The sequence below is a fragment of the Sebastes umbrosus genome, chromosome 14, assembly GCF_015220745.1.
Source record: "Sebastes umbrosus isolate fSebUmb1 chromosome 14, fSebUmb1.pri, whole genome shotgun sequence".
Lineage (NCBI taxonomy): Eukaryota > Metazoa > Chordata > Actinopteri > Perciformes > Sebastidae > Sebastes > Sebastes umbrosus.
The window spans coordinates 5866675-5886324 of NC_051282.1; the positions used below are offsets into that span (position 1 = coordinate 5866675).

At 43.2% G+C, this 19650-nt stretch overlaps 1 protein-coding gene across 1 annotated transcript; it reads left to right on the forward strand.

The window, feature by feature from the left end:
• Positions 1-1195: 1195 nt before the first annotated feature.
• On the forward strand, positions 1196-15487 carry hoxb8a (homeobox B8a). Its single transcript, XM_037792791.1, has 3 exons — positions 1196-2347; positions 8326-8746; positions 15183-15487. Exons 1-3 carry the CDS (start codon positions 1915-1917, stop codon positions 15337-15339), a joined length of 1011 nt encoding a protein of 336 aa, XP_037648719.1. The 5' UTR covers positions 1196-1914; the 3' UTR covers positions 15340-15487.
• Positions 15488-19650: the final 4163 nt, after the last annotated feature.

The following is a 19650-nucleotide window of genomic DNA, read 5'->3' on the forward strand; positions in this document are numbered from 1 at the left end:
AAGGCCGAGCTTAACCTTTCCACAACTTATCCCTCGTTAGAACAAAAAAAAAAGCCCTCCTTCCACTTCAGCTTATATACTCCAACCAGGAGGAACCACATCCGTATGGAAAACACCGTGCGAAAATGACAATTAAATACCGAAGCAGGCGTGAGGTGTTTACGGCCTCCGGTCGCGCAAAGGGCGCGTCGTAAAAACCTCCTTTTTGTTTCTGTGGCTGCGAGGACGTAAACAAGCAAAACACTGCCCCTCCGCTTTTATGGAGCTTTATAGTTTGTTAAAGCGTTTACAGCCACTTTCTCCGAGTCTATTACAGCCTCCCCAGCCCTCCTTTACATGTTTATGGAGATCATATTTATAAAAGTGTACGATGATCAGAGAGCAGGAGCTCGTCTATTTTCTGACCAGCAGCAGTCAGATTGGAAAAGAACGGCTCTGACAACTGGTTTTAAAACCTCAATTACATTTATAGGCTGGTACTTGTTAAAACCAATACCAATTAGGATCCCTCTACTCTCTCTACTCTCTCTCTCTCTCTCTCTCTCTCCCAGTCTGTGTTAACCTCTCTCGCTCAGTGCTGCCTGACATTTTCGGGCCTCGTTCACTTCGCGGCTGCCGCGCTCACTTTCCTTTAAGGATTCAGGGAGAGAAATGAGAAAGAGCAATTAATGAGAGGGATGCTCTCCACGACGAGATGCAATACCACCCCCCTACCCAACACACTCACTCCCCCATCACCAGCATCACCACCCAACCTCAATCTCAACTTTAAAGTAGAAAAAAAAAAATCCATCTTCGCTTCTGTTGGTTGGTTGAACCAGTAGTTGGTGTGTGTGTGCGCACTTGATCAGATGCAAAGCGGCAGAATTCTCATTAACACCCCCCCCCCCCCCCCCTCCCTCACACACACACACACACACACACGCACACACTCCTCCTCCTTTCTTGCTTGCTGCTGCACCGACTCTCTTTCACCCCCCCGTCCTCCTCCTCCTCCTCTTCATCTTCTTCTTCTTATCCTCTCTTCCTTCATTCTCTCACTCCCTTTGCGTTATCACAGGCGCGCGGAGCTCCTCGAGCCGACGCCGGGAGACTATCATCCAGTCTTACAGGCGCAAAAAGAAAAAAAGTGCAATAGATTCTGTATGTGTGCATGTGTGTGTGTGCACTCGTGCACGTTTGTCTGTGTGCGTGGAAAAGCCAATGGGATGAAGAGCTGATAATAGATGCAAATTATCCCTGAAACCGACACACACACACACACACTCACACACACTCACACACATACACACACACACCGGGAAGAGAGAGAGAAAGAGAGGGAGAGAGAGCGCGCGCGCGCGAGAGAGAGAGTCGGACAGAGAGAGAGAGAGAGAGAGAGAGAGAGAGAGAAAATATGAAACAACTCATTTGCAGAGGAGTAAATCACGGAATACCCGTTTGAGAGCGCGACAGGGCTCCCGCTTGCAGCGCTAACACCGGAATTGTGATGCGCACGAGCCCTTCCTCCTCCTCCACTTCTCCCTCTTCTTCTTCTCCTTCCTCTTCTTTTTCTTCTTCTTCGCTGGAGGTTTTATGGAATCGGTGTGATTGTTGTTATTGTTGTTGTCGTCGCGGTGGTAGTGGCTGTTACTGCTCTGTGCGGCTGCCGTCGCCGTTACGCACACCACAGCCGCTCGTCTGTTGTGGCCGTGAAGGGGAAACACCACAACAACACCGGTCACCGACACCGGCGGCAGACCTCTCTCTCTCTCTCCCTCCCCTCCGTGCCTCCTCTCCGTGTGTCGGTGTCTTTCTGCCTCCAAACCGCACAGGAAAAAAGAGAAAACAATTGAAAGCCGCGGCTCTCTTCTTCCAGTCTGACTCCTCCGCCGAGCACCAACACAAACTGAAACAACAATAAAAACACAAAAGATGAGTTCATATTTCGTCAACTCGCTCTTCTCCAAATATAAAAGCGGAGACTCGTTACGTCCGAACTACTACGAGTGCGGCTTCGCGCAGGACCTGGCCGGCAGCCGGCCCACCGTGGTGTACGGCCCGGGCTCCGGAGCCACCTTCCAGCACGCTCCGCAGATCCAGGACTTCTACCACCACAGCGCCTCCACGCTGCCCAGCAACCCGTACCAGCAGAGCCCCTGCGCGGTCACATGCCACGGCGAGCCGGGCAACTTCTACGGATACGACGCCCTGCAGCGGCAGACGCTCTTCGGGGCCCAGGACGCGGATCTGGTCCAGTACAGCGACTGTAAACTGGGGAGCGCTCCGGGGCTCGCCGGAGAGGACGCGGAGGGAACCGAGCAGAGCCCCTCGCCTACGCAGCTGTTTCCCTGGATGAGGCCGCAAGGTGAGGAAATGGATACACTGGCTTTTTACTCTTGTCTTTTTTGCCTTTGCTCAAAGCATATGCCGAGTCCTCTTCCTCAAAAAAAAAGGTGAGTGTCCATGTTCTGCTGCTCCTCCAGGATTGGAACACAGAGACTGTATAGGCACACACGGGGAGTATAGGAAAACAGTGGAAGAAAAGTTGGGAAAGTGATTTTAAAAGCAGGCATTGGAGCAGGGTGATTAGAGCTTCCTGCGTTCAAAGCGTCTTTATGGTTTTATTGGCAACACCAAAACTTGTGAATGACTTTAGGGTTTAATTGCACCCGGCCATATAGTGAGAGAATGGACGAGGAAGAGCCGGGATAGAAAGCCCAGAGAGAGAGAAAGGAGAGCAGTGGAGAGCTGGTATAGGGAGGGGGGGACTTCTTCGTGAGAATCCCCCCTCCAAAAAACTGAGAAACCCCTGCCTATAGAGCAGATGGGAGAACTAGTAGTTTCCAGCAGACTCATTTTATACATGCAGCTCTGACCCGGGTTAAACTTTTACAGCCTTTTTTTTTTTTTTTTTGCTTTCTTTTACGACTTTGCCTGTGGATTATTTGGCTACACGGTGGCCAGTTCCCACACAGGGTTAAAGCAAGGGGGGAGTGCGTGGATATGGAGGATTATGCCAAAACAGAGTACTCTTACTCGGATGTGTTACCTTCGCAGCGTGTGTGATCTCTAAACTCGCAGGCCTTGTCTGGTGCGCTCACTCAAATATCAAAAACCATCCCACAACGCTTGCTTTTGTGTGCTGTGTGTGCGTGTGAACACATAGTGGTCTTTGTGTGTTTGTGGCACACACACATCCTGTGAATATGGATCAGGCCCCGATTGGTTCAACTCGATCACATTATAAATCTTAAAGGCATTCTAAGAAAAAATATATATATTTGCATTATAGGGAAGCCGAGTTTATAATTGATGGCTTAAAACCAACACCACAATAACACTGATTATGCAAGAAGGCATTTCTGTGTTAGAGAGACTTAAAGGTGCAGAGAGAGAGAGAGAGAGAGAGAGAGTAGTGAATGGATTGACATGTATAGTAGCCTATTTAGTTTGAGCCCATATTTCTTGTGCTGTGCTGTTGTGTGTGCGTGTGCGCGCGTGCACGTGTGTGAGTGTGTGTGTGTGAGAGTTTATTGCTTATGTTCTCGGTTGTATTTTTTAAAGTGGGGCAAGCAGACGGGTTATAGCCTGTACAGGACTTTTGTGGCTTCATGATTATGATCATAAAATAGAAAAATAATCAATAAAAAAAACAGGTCTGTGTTCTCACCTCGAGCTGCGTTCTCGCCACTCACACTAAGACGTACACCTGCTACACATAACAGTAATAACAGTATAGCTAATTCACATTTACGCACGTATAAGACTATGAACACTGTTCCTCTTTAGTGCCTCCCAGCAGTGTGTGTGTGTGTGCGTGTTGCTCTTTGTGCATTGAAGGTTTCATGTATGCGCGGCCTGTAAATTGTCATAATTTACATCTTTAAAGCCTCTTTTTATATTTCCCAAACACTTGTCTGCCCATGCTCCACTCTGCTGTGCGTAACGGCTTTTTCCAAATCATCCACCATGCTTTAACTACTAGCGGCCGCACTCAGGCGCGGGTTCTTGAAACGACTCCTTAAGCTCCTTCTTTACCAACGATGACAGTGATTAGTTTCGTGATTCATAGTTTTCAAACAGTATACTTGGCGCTTAACAGCGTGCCGGTCCGTGGTTGCAGCAGGCAGCTCATCAGATCATCCGGGGGGCCGAAAAGTCAAAACAGGAAACCAGGCGCGTCAAGTCCGAGGATGCTGTATATACGCACCCAGTTACAGCGCGGTTTGATGGGTATTATCGTTGCTCAGCGTGAGGATTTATTAGTTAAGCTGTAATAGCGGAGAAAAAAAAGGCCGATGGTGTTAAAAATGGGAGGATGGAGCGGTCATCCTCCACGTTTACCTCGGAAATCCCCCTTTAACGAGGGGGTACATTTCATAATTTGTACTATTAAAGAGGGATATCACCTCCTCCGCCTTTTATGTAGCACAGAAGGAGGCTCCCACTCGCTGAATTTGTCTTGAAATACTCTCCGAGCCCCCCAAGCTGGAGGTTTTAGATCCTTAAACTCAACATGAACATGAGCCGTTTTACGACTGTTAACCGCTGCGGGTGGAAATCCTGATAAATCATTTTCCCTCTCTACGAGTTTAAAAAATGAAAACAGAGTAAAATGTGATTAGGCCCGCAGAATGAATGTGATGATTTAAGCGTCCTTTGCCTCGACTCTCATTGGCATCTGTTGTCGAGTGGAAAGCGTCGTCCAAAATGTCAACTGCCAACTGCCATGCATTTGTTTAGGGCTCATCTAATTGGCTTTGTAAAGGTTTCATATATAATAGGTCTTAAAAATGTTGCTTGTAACATTTTCTCATGCATGCAATGCCAAATAAATTACACAAATTGTCCTCCAAAAGCGGTCAGATCCACCTCAGCTGTATATAGAGCCTATATAATATGAAATGTATCGTCATGCGCACTGAGGTTGGGGGTTAAATTCCCCCCATCATGCGTATTGCTCTGTCAAAAAGAAAACCCTCCGGTTCAAAGTGTCCGTGCCTGTCATTCCATCCAGGAAAGTGTTTCACATTTCCCTTAATTCATGGCTGGTGACAGCGCTGAATGTGGCGCCAACTTCCCTTAAGTCCCTATAGCACGAAATCACGGCGCCAGCCCTGTGACAGATAACACATACAAGACATTTACATCACTTACAAGTCCGCGCATTTCCATAAAGACTCCCTTGTCTGCTGCTTGTGGCTGTTTTACCATAAGAAGCAGCAGCTCTGTGCGCATAGACGGACGCTATATGTGCAAATCCAGTGAGACCACGAGTCACAGAAAAGCATCCTGCAGGACTTAACTTCGCGGTGGATAAATAGGTTAATGGGTGATGAAGATATTTTCCACCCTGTATACCTGCAGGCTGTGTGTAATGAGATCAGTGCAGATAAGACTTGTATGTGATTATAGCAGTAAATGCGCTTCCACAGAAGTCATTACCCTCTCCTTAATTTAATCCAGAAACTTTACTGTCCTAAGAGTGTGTGTGTGTGTGTGTGTGTGTGTGTGTGTGTGTGTGTGTGTGTGTGTCGGTGTGTGTGTGTGTGTGTGTGTGTGTGGGAGAGAGAGAGATCTGCACAGACCAGATAGCTCCCAAGAAAACGTTACTCTCCAAAAATCTTTTTTTTTCCCCTTTAATTTACCAGACACATTTAAATTCTGCCAATTCTCTGCAGGTCGCTCCCTTTACACGGTTCCTCTCCGGGTTATGAACACTAATGCTAAACTTGCCAATCATGCAAAATGTGAATTTCCCTTCAGATCAGTCATTTAGAAGCAGCAGTTTTACTTCAAATCTTTACGATCACTGGCATATCTTGTCCGCGACGCAGAGCTCCCTTGTTTTTATGGCACAATAATCAAAGAGGAAGACAAACAGTTTTATGGAAATATAATCACTTAGGCTATACACAAATGTCCCGGGTTTTATTCGCTCTCTTTATACTGAAATTACTTCTACGTCTTCCTAATAAAAAAGGGGAGAAAGCAAGTATTACGCAAGCATTTTTTTTTTTTATATAATTTATTTATAAATGTGTTTTTATTTTTCATTTCTGCCACCCACGTTGACAAATTTGGGCTATTTTAAAGATTTATAATTATCACTCAGTTTGATGGAATAAGCGTGTAGGAAATATAAAAAAATGTGATATCTTGCAAGGACGTCATGTCTGTCCTCCCTTGGTTCATGAAATACAGGTGATAATATTTCACAGTTTGTTAATAAAAAAGAAAGAACATAACAAAAAAAAAAAAAAAAAAACATACACCTTTTTCTGCTTGTCCAGCATGTTTGCAGAAAACACAATATCTGACCCTGTGCGTGTATTAAGTATTTATGGGTTTTATATTGCTTCCTCCCTCTTCTGTTTTCAACAGAAAGCCCAAAACACGAGCAGAGTCAATGATTACCTCTCGGGTTTGGAAATAATAATAAGTCTTTATCTTCACTTTGCAGTGCTTGCGCTATTTCTAATTACAAGTATTTGTTCGTCTTTAGAGGCGACTCTTTAGTCTCTGTTCTGGTCTTTGCGTTGCGGGATCATTTTTCCCTTTTTAAAAAAGTGTTTATGATGTATTTATTTATAGCATCAAATATTCATGTGCGCTCCTGTAAGTGCTCAGTGGACTTGTCTCTGTGATATAAGAGTTTTTGTTGTTTTTTTATGTTAATGACTGCAGTTGATGGTGTGGTGTGTTGGAGTTCCTGATGGATTGACAGAGTTTGTGTTCCTGTTCTTGGACTCATGTTTAGTAACAGTATTGGTGAGAGAGAGCAGCCCTTGTATAAGACCCCTGAACATTACAGTCACATGTGGATCACATCTTTTCTAACTTTAAGGACATAACCGATGTTTCTTAATAAAACATATGTTATATTCACATCTACCTGTGTATTTGGAGTTAAAAAAACATGGCTTCAGCTTCTTAAATGTGAAGATTTGCTGATTTTTATCTGTTTGATAACATTTTAATCCCAGTATCTCTGAGTTATGGCTCTCGGTTGGACAAAAAAGTTGTATATATTAGGGCTGTCAATCGGTTAAAATACGTAATTGTGATTAATCGCATGTTTGTCCATAGTTAATCACGATTAATCGCAAATAAATTGCAAGATAGATAGATAGATGGATAGATAGATAGATAGATAGATAGATAGATAGTAACTTTATTGATCCCGGGGGAAATTCAACTTTCCTGCATCACAGTTCCACAGTGCAAACATATTTGTAAAAAGACACAGGTAAGTAATACAGAGTATAAAAAAATATACCAGATATAAAAATATCAATACAAAAATATGTATTTAATACTCTTATCAACATGGGAGTGGACAAATATGCTGCTTTATGCAAATGTCTGTATATATTTTATTATTGGATATCAATGAACAACACAAAACAATGACAAATATTGTCCAGAAACCCTCACAGGTACTGCATTTAGCATACAAAATATGCTCAAATCATAACATGGCAAACTGCAGCCCAACAGGCAACAACAGCTGTCAGTGTGTCAGTGTGCTGACTTGACTATGACTTGCCCCAAACTGCATGTGATTATCTCGTGGGTACCCATAGAACTCATTTACATTCACATATCTGGAGGTCAGAGGTCAAGGGACCCCTTTGAAAATGGCCATGCCAGTTTTTCCTCACCAAACATTTAGCGTAAGTTTGAAGCGTTATTTAACCTCCTTCATGACAAGCCAGTATGACATGGTTTGTACCGATGGATTCATTAGGTTTTTTCTAGTTTTGTACGATACCAGTATCTCCACTATATTTAAAAAAAAAATAGTGGCATTAAAACCAATTTGCTTTAATGCGTTATTACCTATTTGATAAATCATCTATTATGTATCTACCTGTGTATTTGGATCTTAAATGTGAGGATTTGCTGCTTTTGATCTGTTTGATATCATTGTAAAGGTTATGGACTCTTGGTTGGACAAAACAAGTAGAATGAAGATGTCACCTTGGGTATTTGGGACCTGTTAGGTCCATTCATTTATTAGTATTTGTTTGACAGTAATATATTATTAATCGTACTATTAATGACCAGATTGGCATTGCAGCACTCACTGTAATCAAAAGTTGTAATGTTTCAGTGAATATTACTAATGCTTTTCCTCAACATGTCAAAGTGGATGTTTGAAGCCTTCTTGTAAAAAAAGGAAGATTAAACAGCCTATAGTCTTTTGGCATATTAGGCCAAATAGGTTTGTTTGGTTTCCATATACAATTGATATGAAGTATGGAGAGCGGTGATTGGCTAACGACCACCAAGATGTTAGAGTGTCGTTTTCTTCTCTAATAATATCCTCCCCTCTACTAGCTGCAGGCAGGAGGCGAGGACGGCAGACCTACAGCCGCTACCAGACCCTGGAGCTCGAGAAGGAGTTCCTCTTCAACCCCTACCTGACCCGGAAACGCCGCATCGAGGTGTCGCACGCGCTCGCTCTGACGGAGCGGCAGGTGAAGATCTGGTTCCAGAACCGGAGGATGAAGTGGAAGAAAGAAAACAACAAGGACAAGTTCCCGAGCAGCAAGAGCGAGCAGGAGGCGGTGGAGAGGGAGAGGAGGGAGAAGGAGCTGCGGGATGGCAGCGGGAGCGCGGGAGGAGAGGGCGGAGGTGGAGAAGGAGAAGGTGGAGGAGGAGGAGGAGGAGGAGTAGGCCCGGTGGTGGTGGTGGCGGGCACGGCGGGCGCTCAGGCCTCCGTCAATGAGGATTGCTGCGAGAAAACCCACAAGCAAATGTAGGTGGAGATGGAGGGTGTAAGTGTTGGACCAGAGGGTGAGGGTGGGGGTGGGTGTGGATGTGGGTGGGTGAGGGGGCTGTTTTTGTCTTAATCGAGGCCATTGGACTGCTCCGCTGTCTCCACAATTCAATTGATGGAAAAGGAACTTGAGTCTCCAAAATGGCGACTAGGCAAGCCGGACGGACTTGGAGAGGCCACGTGCCTCTGTCTGCTGACTGTAGAAACCGCGGGAAAGAAGAAAAAAGGAGAAAAAAAAAAAAAAAAAAGAAGCAAGAAAGTGAACTTTAAAAAAAAAAAATACAATTGATGAGGGTTGGGGTGGATCCATCCGAGTCAAGCAAACATAGTCTACTCTAGTGTTTAAAAACAAACAAAACAAAAAATGATAGCTTCCTTTCTTTGTGGAACAATTATCGTGGAAACATTTCTATATTGTTAGAAGTTTATCATTAACAATTTTATCTTTGGCAGCTGTATAGTTTTTAAGTTAAAAAATGATGATGGTGCACTTTTTACTGTACTTCTCACTTCTATGTTGTTGTTGTTGTTATGGCAATGATTGATTGATTGATTGATTGATGATGATGATGATGATGATGAAGATGACGTAGCAATTAATGAAATTTCCAACAACATGAAACTGCCTATTTATGCCGTTTTAGTAGGTCGGGTCTCTTTTTTACACACTCTAATTGTCGTTTTAGTTCGTTTTTTGATCGATGGTGTTCGTTTTATGTTGTCTTCCTTTTTTTCTCTTTTTGGGGTAAAAAGCATGCGCACAGTGCCGATTTAAAAAAAAAAAAGAGAGAGAACATTCATAAAAATAAAAAAGGAGGAAAAATGTAATAAAAAATGTTGCGTTCTGCATTTAATGTGAAGCACAGTTCTGTTATGAGTCGTTCAGGGATGGTTTTATGATTGTGGTGTTTAACTTTTGATTCACTCAATTATCTGGGCGACATCATGAAAACTCACTTTTTCAGTGTATGTGTACATTTTGGTATCTGGAGTTCCTACCAACCAGTGGAGGCTGGTCCATAGAGCCAGAGGATGTTACTATATTTTTTGAGAGACAAGAGGGAGATCAAAATATATAAAAGAGTAATTGGTTGAATTAAACCATTACCAAATTTCAGTATCATTTATCAAATATTTTTTCATTCTTCTTTGGAAAAAAATCGGAATCTTGATTAAAATACTTCAACAGTGACACCTGCAGGTCAGAGGGGAAAGGGCCGCCTGTGTGTGTGAAGTGGTTTTGGCATCGTGGGGGATAGAGGAGGACAAGCACCCTCCGTCCTCCCTTAGGGTGGGACCTCTCCTATCAACTCAATGCATTTCATTTTTTTCATGCTTGTCTGTGATTGGCCAAAACACGTCAGGTTAACCTCCCTTAGCTGGTTACGAATCAACAACCAGCAGAATACAAGATTGTCCAATGTTGATGTCCATTGGTCCAATGGTGATGTCCAAATAGCATCTTCAGTCTCTACCACTGTTTGTACGTGATGAACTGGCAGGGAAGTATCAGACAGCAGCTTATCAGGAAATGAATTATAACGTGTAAATTGTGAACTACTTTTAAACACATAACAAAACAAATGCTGTTTATTTAGGCCTTTTTATTGAGCTGTAGCTATCTACTAGTGTTAGCTACCGCAGCAGTTGGCTTGTTGTAGCAGCCCTGAAGAACCCGGTGCAGCAGTCCTTCCTGCGTCAGTAGCAGCCTGTCTGTAAACTGCCAGTACAGCAGTCCATTGCACCGGGATCCAGAGCAGCGCGTCGGACCGCTGGCTGCACACCAGTCCAGACAGCTGAGCGAGGGTCGGGCCTGCCTGAGGCATGTTGGAGTCGCACCCCGCCAGACTGGACCCAAGAGACGTGTTGCGATATGACGTGCCGCTGTGGTTCCCGGTGCAGGTGACAGACTGCTGTAGGGGCAGCAGTTTACGGACAGGCTTCTAGTGACACATTACGCACACTTCTGAGGCTGCAGTGATTGTTTTTAAGAAATCTCATAAACCATTGTTTTACTGCCTAGTTTTTCGTTTTACATAAGAAAGTAGAGATAAGTAACCTAGGCAACTAGTGTAGTAGTAATAATAATAATACTTTATATAACACTTTGTCAAATTTAAGCACTAAATTCTTTCCAGATTAAAAGATTTACAGAATAAAAATGAAAACATCTAAATCCCATATAAGCCCCCCATATGACAACATTAGCAATATGAGAGCACATATATCAAGCAGCACTGAGCTCATACATTAAATGGAGGTGTAACTGCGAAATACGATAAATAACTTAACAAAGTAACATGACATCGTGGGTTGGTTTTCCTCCTGTCCTCTCCAATTTTTTGAGTCACCAGCCGCCACTGCTACCAACCCACATACAGCCCAGTCAGTTTTTGTTATGGGCTGTCTAGATCAGAAAACATGTGGTTCCACAATCCAATCAGATCTGGCCCCCCTTCTTATGTCACATGCAGGTTCATTAGAATATACCGCCCACAGGTTGAGAACTACCTTTATAAATATTTTCACCTGATTCGACTGTTATCCGGCCATTAAGTAGACGTCGCTATAAGCACCATAGATGTGGGTCATTAGGGGCCTACTATGTTGTAAAAGGGAAAGTAAAATTGAAAAGCAACATCTTCTAACATGCTGTAAAACTAAATAAAACGTCACCCTAAAAAAACACTTAGTTAAGGTTAGGGGAAACATTGTGTTTTGGTTTAAAATAACTACGAACACACAGACAACTACACGTTGTCGGTTTCACACGGGATGTGAAGTTTGGTCCGGGTGTAAACTCAGTGTTTTGTGTCCCATCCATCGTCCCCAACCTTTACCCCTTATGGAGTTTCACACTGTCTATTCTAGAGCGCCTGACTTCTTCTTCTGCTCCTGTCATAATTACTACAGTTGCTAGAGGTCACTGTTTTGTTCTTTTATACCTTCTTTTGGTGATCTACCATGTGAATAGCTGATAGGACCTACTAGTGGGTGTAGTAGGCTCCTACTGACACACATCTATGGGACTTATCGCGACTTATAACGCCTATTTAATAGCCTGACAACAGTCTAACCGGCTGATGTTTTTCTCTATGGCCATTGAGAGCAGACTGGGCTTTTTCAGGAGGCGCTCTTAAAGAGAAAGGCACTAAAACGGAGCATTTCAGACAGAGGGTGAATACAGATATATTCAGACAGACAGGATGAGAAAAATAATGTGTTTTTTGAACATTAAAGTATGTAAACATGTTCTAGTAGAAACCCAAAATACAAGTATGAACCTGGAAATGAGCATGATATGTCCCCTTTAAGAAGAAGATAGAAGTCAGTGTCAACTCTATGATCCAAAATAGTGGGAACAGCAGAAAGGAAGCAAGATGTCAGAGAAGTTGCTTATCCACACTTTCTCCCGATCCTTTCCCTACTCCTTACTCGCCCCCTTCTCCCCTTCTTTTCCTCCCTCGCCTCCTCTCCTTTCAGCTCTCTCATTCCCTCCCTCCTTCTCCTCTCTGTACACTCTGTCAGCACCCAGACTGATAAAACCGTTCAGTTCACGAGGCCAAACATTTAAGCGACGACTCGGAAATCTCCTCTTAAAACAACAGCCGTCCCCCACCGCCCCCCCCACACAACCCACATCCTATCCAAACACCACTTTATTTATGGCCTGGTCCTCCACCTCCACTTACATTATTACAGGCCTCTATATTCACCATTACACTGCCTTCCATCATCATCACGATGACGACTTGAGGTCGGATTGTTTCCATCTGGGAAGATCAAACACTCTGAGCATGTGTATTTACGCATGCATATCTATCTTCGTGCATTTGGACTTCAGCTTGTTATGCAGACGTTAAGGGGGATCCCAAGTGTTAGCAAAGCACCAAGTATATGTATGATCGGGTTTCCAGGCACTAATTGGGAAACAGGTTTTGTTCCATGTTGAAAACAATAGGAAGTCATACTCTCAGATCCACAGACAGAGACTGCACACTTCACATACACCTCGCACTGTCTCCACCAATAAAACAACAACATAAGTGCACAATAATGCGATTCATTTTGGCATTGCTGCTGCAGGCCTATTGACATTTTAACAGACTGACAGCTCAAGTTAAGTGAGTAATGCCAGTAAGCCCAGTTGTACTTCCATAAAGTTGAAGGAGTCATCACATGTTGATTTAAAAATAAATAAATAATAAAAATAATAATAATGCTTAGTCCAGGCTCAGATAACCCGGATGACGTCATCAGGGTTATTATAACCTACAACTGTTTTCACAGGCTGGGTAGCTCTCCTTGTAACAAATAAACAAGTGCCCCTTTAATTTGTCCAATTTGACGCTTTATGGATTGGTTTATTGACAACATTGAAACAAAAATATACATTTGCATGACCTTGGTATGAGGGAAACCATTTTCGAGTTACAAGAAGGGAATCATAGCCTATATTAATAATATTAAGACTAACTCTGTCCATCACAAAAAAAAGAAAAAAGTTATAATAATTATAATAACAACAACAACAACAATAAAATAATAATTAAATTAAAATCAATTAATTTATTTTGGTTACAAAAAGCTTAACAAAGACGTAAAGACAAAAGAAGCGATGGAAATGAACATGGAGGTTAAGTGCTGCAGGCCGGATGTCCGCTCTGTAATCCAACTTTGAATCTGACTCTTCAAAGGTAACCAATCTTATCTTGTTCTTTTCTCTATAGTTGAGCGGACATGTGATGTTACGCACGGACTAGTCTTATTTCAACTGTATAAGTAAACAATAGGGACATGGCGCTTGCCCTTTTGAGAAGGTGAATGACCTTTTGGCACCGTGGGGACGAGAGGTTTTACGCATCAACATTTACTCACAAAAATACATTTAAAAGGCATGGCTGAGCAGAGCAGCAAAGTGGAGTTTACGCAAAGCATTATGGGAAAGGTTCACACACTTCTTTCAGTGTTTGTAGCTCAAACAAACAAAGCCTCTCTTTCGAATCCTTTAATTCACTAGAATTTTTCATTTTTACGCACGCATGACATTGACCTGTTAAACATTAGCACAGAGATTGCATCCGGCTGAAGTCGGTGCTGCGTGACGGGGGAAAAGGTCAGCGTCACGGGTACGGATCTAAGCACGGACCCGCGCACCTGCACGCCAGGTGAGTTTTCTCCGCCCGCCTGCGGATCCAGAGGCATAACAGACTTGAACTCAAAGTCGGGATGTGACTTATCTTGAAAGGCCTGGAGTGGGGAGACACACCATAACCATCAGTTACGATCAAATGTGCTTATTCTTCTCCGTCTTTTCTTGCAAAGGGATTATAATGGGTTCAGCAATGTGTTTCTTCTCTTTTAACATATAAATCAACCCTCGCTTGCTTCCAACACAAGTTTCTAGTTTTGTTTGCCTTACAGCTATAATATTTCAACAACCTTCACTCAGAGATAAGAAATATGAACCTTTTATTCTTAATGTTTGGACTATTAGTTGGAATTAAAGTGGAGTGTGATCTCTTGCAGCTGCAGCAGCTGCACACGTTCACTGTGAGCGTTATGATTTTCAAAGTGACACATTTGACTCTTCTGTTTATCCTGCTTTCATCCATCTGCCTGCAGTGACCAGTCTGTACAGTGGGAGGAAACGACATTGGGACCTTTTTATTCTGCATGTGTGGTCTCTCTACAAAAGCATCAATTGGGATTAGACGACGTTTGTGGAAATCAGGGGAAATCCATCTCCTCTTTTAGTCTCCTCGGCAACTTTACGCACGTGCCTAGAGCCATTCCATTCCAAGTCTAATCAATATCACATCTAATGGCGTTTTTTTCCGCTTTTTTTTTGCGCACGACTTAACCCGCTTCCCACCCAGCAAGGATAGGCAGTAAAGATTTAAGTGTGAGCTGGATGTTTGTCAGCCTCAGCCGTTTTGCTTTTCCAGCTCTCATCATGCGCTCGGTGATTAGTGGACACGTTCCGAGCTGCTGCGTATTGATTGTATAATATAGATTGTATTGTATGCTGTGTGTGTGTGTGAGAGGCAGCGGTCACTCCCTGTGTGTCGCACCTAATTTCTACCATTATAATATTGCATCCAGGGGGAAACCCCCGTCGGCCATTGGGCATTTTGACATCACATGGACCCGAGGTCACGTGGTGCAGAGGGAGGAGGAGGAGAAGGAGTGGGTGGGGTGAAGTTTTTTTGTGTAAATCTAGACAGTAATGCCCCGCCGATAATTCACGGTGCCTCGTAAAAAGTGGACATTAAAGCGCCCCGGGCCTACAAATCACCGGCTCCAAATTATGAGTTCGCTCGACTTCGCCAACGCGCTGTTTTCCAAATACCAGCAAGCCGCTGCGAGCTGCTCCTCTCTCCTCTTCTCAGAGTCTCCAACTTCTCCCTCCCAGACTTCCTCTGCTGCTCCTGCCGGGTCTTCTTCTTCTTCGTGCGCCCTCGTGTCCAGCGGATATCACCTCCATGGCCCTCTCCCTCCCTCCTCCTCCTCTTTCACCCCTTCCTCTTCTTCTTCTTCCTCACCGTTCTGTTTGTCTCTTTCGGGGCTGAACCGGAGCAGCGGGAGTATCCAGTCCGGCGCGCATCCTCTCAACTCCGCTGATAATGTGCGCACATTCTCCGGGCCGCTGAGCTCATCTCTGCAGGGATGCGCCTCGGAGCGGTTCTCCGGTCGGCCTCAGCAGCTCTGCTCTCTGACTCTCAGGCTCCCTGAGCCGGCCTGCAGGAGGCAGAGTTGCCCAGAGCAGCAGCAGCAGCAGCAGCAGCGGCAGTTAAACGAGGAGGAGCCAAGGATTTACCCCTGGATGAGAAGCTCAGGTAAGGAGAGAGAGGAGGTGGGGATGGAAAAGTTAAGATGAGATCATTTGTGCACTGTTAAGAATTTCCCAGTAAAATAACAGTAAAGAACTGGCAGCAGGGTTGCCTTTATGTCACTGTAAAATTAACATTATTATACTGTCTGTGTACATTATTTTTTGGCATAGATGAATAGACTTAGCAGGTTACAGACATAGGAATAGTCACACTAAATACAATTAAAGGCACTTGTTAGGAAAAAGGCTATAATAGACTTGTTGACACTTTTCCCAAAATGTCTGTCTATAGCTGGCTACAAGCACAGAATGCAAACCAGAACAACATGTGAGTGAAGAACAATAAAGCTAATTCACTGATTTTACAATCATGTACAATGTACAAGCCTCACATGTGCAGATCAGGTCCCAGAATTAAAAAAAATACTGCATGAAACTGTTACTGATGATACTTTAGACAGTTGATCACCAGTAAAGTGATGTTTTTTAGGAATGCATTATAGTTCAGTTAAAAAACGGCCTATGAGCGTAATTTAACAGGTTTTCTTTTGTATTAACAGTAAAGCACTGTTTTTAGCAATAACAGGTTAATACTGTTGAAATCCTGCTGTCAATTAACAGCAATTGTTTACAGTGTGAGGCCTCACAGGTGAGTTGGAGAGAGAGGAAGAGGGGATGAGGAGAGGGTTGGGAGGTGGTAGAGGTGGTGGTGGTGGAAGTGGTGGTGGTGTGTGTGGGAGAGAAGGGGGGTGGTAGTGGGGTGATTAGTTCGACCCAATAATTACGTTAAACGCTCTTTAAACTGTTGGCCCGGTTGCGCAGCGGCCACTGCCGGTAGCTGAGCTATGCCTGTCTGTCTCTTTCTCTTTCTCTCTGTCTCTTTTTTTTTTTTTTTTACAGCCCCTCTCTCTTTGCAGATCTTTTATGGCTCTGCTACCTCCATAAAACCATAATTTAAGACTTGGTGAATATTCATTAGATGGTATTGTGTTTAAGGAGGGATACAGGGGAACAGGAGCAGGGGTGCTGGAGTATTATCCCAAATTGTCTGAAGAAAAACTAAAAAAAAAAAAGTCTTCACCCTCTCCTGTCCTCACGGTTATCGCTCATATTCAGTGTTTCTGGCTCGGCTCAGTTCAACTCGGCCTCCCCGTTACTGATAGTCTGGTGTTTCTCTGTCAGTGTTTCTCTGGCTGGGCCCGCTGAAAGCCCATTGTGCCATTGTACTGTCACCACAATCCGCTAATACTATAAACACTATAAATTAGCAGATGGGTTTGATCTCTGAATGCCATGCCCTTTCCCCCGATTGTAAAAGCGGCTTTGTGCGACAGCAGCGAGCTGGATGCTGAATGGATGCTGAGGCCTCGAACCACAACAAGCACACACACAGCACAAAGAGCATGTTTACGTGTTCAATTACTGAATGGTAAACGCATAAAACTGGGAAATATGCTGAGAGTTTTAGTGCGTAAAACGGGCGTAAAAGTGAAGATGTTGCTCTCAAAAACAGAAACGTGGACGCGTTCCATTTGACACACTGCGTAGAGGCCGTACCCGGATTTATAGTGGCGCTCTAATACGCATGCATGTGCGTAACAGTGGTTCATGTGTGAAAATGATCCACTCTCTCAACTTTTAAAGATAATCAGGGTAGCTTCTTTCAATTCAATGCTGGTCTTTGTTTCTCCCTAGCAGAACTACCTCACACACACACACACACACACACACGCACAAACGCACGCACGCACGGACACACACACACACACACACACACACACACACACACAGAGAGAGACTACAGAGCTCAGTCAAATTCACTCTCAAAATACTTTTGGAGGAATCAGGTCCCTCCTCATTACCAGGAGCCTCCTGGCAGCTACTGGACATCTTTTCGTAGCCGCAGGCCTCCTCATTAATTTCCATCACCTAACATCCTCCAGTCCCTCTGCTCTGTATGTATGTGTGTGTGGGTGTGTGCTTTTCATTTCGAGTGCTGTGTGATAAAGAGAGGGAGAGAGAGGAAAAAAAGTGTCATAAAAACAAAAGTATTTTATTTGCTATCAATTCAAACTTATTGGTTTGGGGCTTTTGTTGAAAACCAGAGCGCAGAAGGAAACTTATATTATGAAATACTGTAAGAAAAAACTTGTTATACACAACAGTGAAACAAAATATACATTTCCATGACGTGGGTATGAGGGAAACCATTTTTGAGTTCCAAAAAGATAACCATAGGTTATATTCCGTGCATCACACACAGTAAAATAAATAAATAAAAAAGTAATAATAAGAAGAAGAAGAAGAAGAAGAAGAAGAAATTGAAAATAAATAAAATAAGACAAAACACAACACAACAAAATACAAAGATAAGGAGAACAAACACATTACAGGAAAAAGACACACACAACATGGTGAGAGAGGGTAATACGTGTGTGTGAGGAGGGAGAGGCTGTGGTGGGCTCGAACCAGCCAGCCTGTATAATGAATTTATAGATTTTAATTTAGATCCGATTCCAGTCCAAGGCTCGGAAGATGATTGGAGGGAAAAAGTCCCGGATGCTCCCGTTAATAGCAGCGAATAAAACAAACGCATGAGCGCTTATTAAAGCAGGCGCCCGAGCTGTCACTGGGACGCGCGTGTGCACAAATGCATACCCATTGCTCGTTTTCTAAATGTCTTTTTGTCTATCAGTGTGTGTGTGTGCGTGTGTGTGTGTGTGTGTGTGTGTGTGTGTGTGTGTGTGTGTGAGCACAATACAGTCCCTTCTTGTTGTTGATTGCCAGAGAATTCCAACTCGAGCTCGAGCGCGAACAAATCACCGCCGACAGCGCGAGAGCAGAAAAATATTACCAATGCACGCACTCATTCACTCTCACATACACGCACACACACACATACACACACACACACATACACACGCACTCTGCAGTAAGAAAAGGAAGTGGCACACAGATAAGCACACACACTTAAACATACTCAATCACACACACTTCCACGCTGCTGACACTCAGTCACCCGCACATACTGACCGCTGCCTTCGATAAACTGGGGCGCGCTCACATACACGCAAACGCACATGCACGGAGGCGTTGCAGAAAGAATCACGTGAGGAGGAAAACATACAGTAGAGAAACACGAGTGTGTGGAAAGAAATGTAATTCTACCAAATATAGTGACCAAGAGAAATATATATGTGTTGTAAATATATGATTGTTATTATATTTAAATTGTACTTCCCCTCTCTGTATTGGCAAGGACCAAAGAAAAAAAGAACAAGCTCCATGTAAATATTTTAGAAATTATGTCATCACATGAACAAGAAATAAATAAACATATATTAAAAGAAAGACATGCAATTGAAAGTTAATATAATGTCATAAAATGGAGGTACCAACGGGTATCACTTAAATGTCTTGCCAAAATGCTAAAAATAAAATAAATAAATAAACGACTTCATGTATTTTGCACTAAATAGAAAACTAACTCCAAAGTGACATGTAGGAATTCAGAAAAAGAAAGTAGAGCTTCAGCAAGAAAATACATCAAATGTGACTCCACATTTATCCCTGATAAACCCTGTATTTGTGCGTGTGTGTGTGTGTGAGCGGCCTATGAGAGAGAAAAACATAAAAAAAAACATCTGAAACACAGTGTATTCATCCAGAGGACAGTCTGAACGGACCGAAACACGTACAGAAACACACTGAACTGAATCATTATTAGCAGTCAACCCACATTTAATGTCTTTGACATGTGCAGAATTTTAGAAATACTGAGGTCATGACCCTAAGTCCACCTCCCCCTCCCCATTTTTAGTTTAAAGTTATATAAATTATATTTTCTGCATATTTCCTCACATGAGATGCTGTTTCAAAGCCAACTTCTCTTGATTACATATTGTCTGTTATGAATAAAAAAAAACTTCTATGTTGTAAACTTAATATATTTCGCAATAAAACATGAACATATCCCCCAAAATAAGGTTTTTAGTTTATGACTTTATTTGACAGGGACAATGCATATTGATAACATTTCTGAAAATAC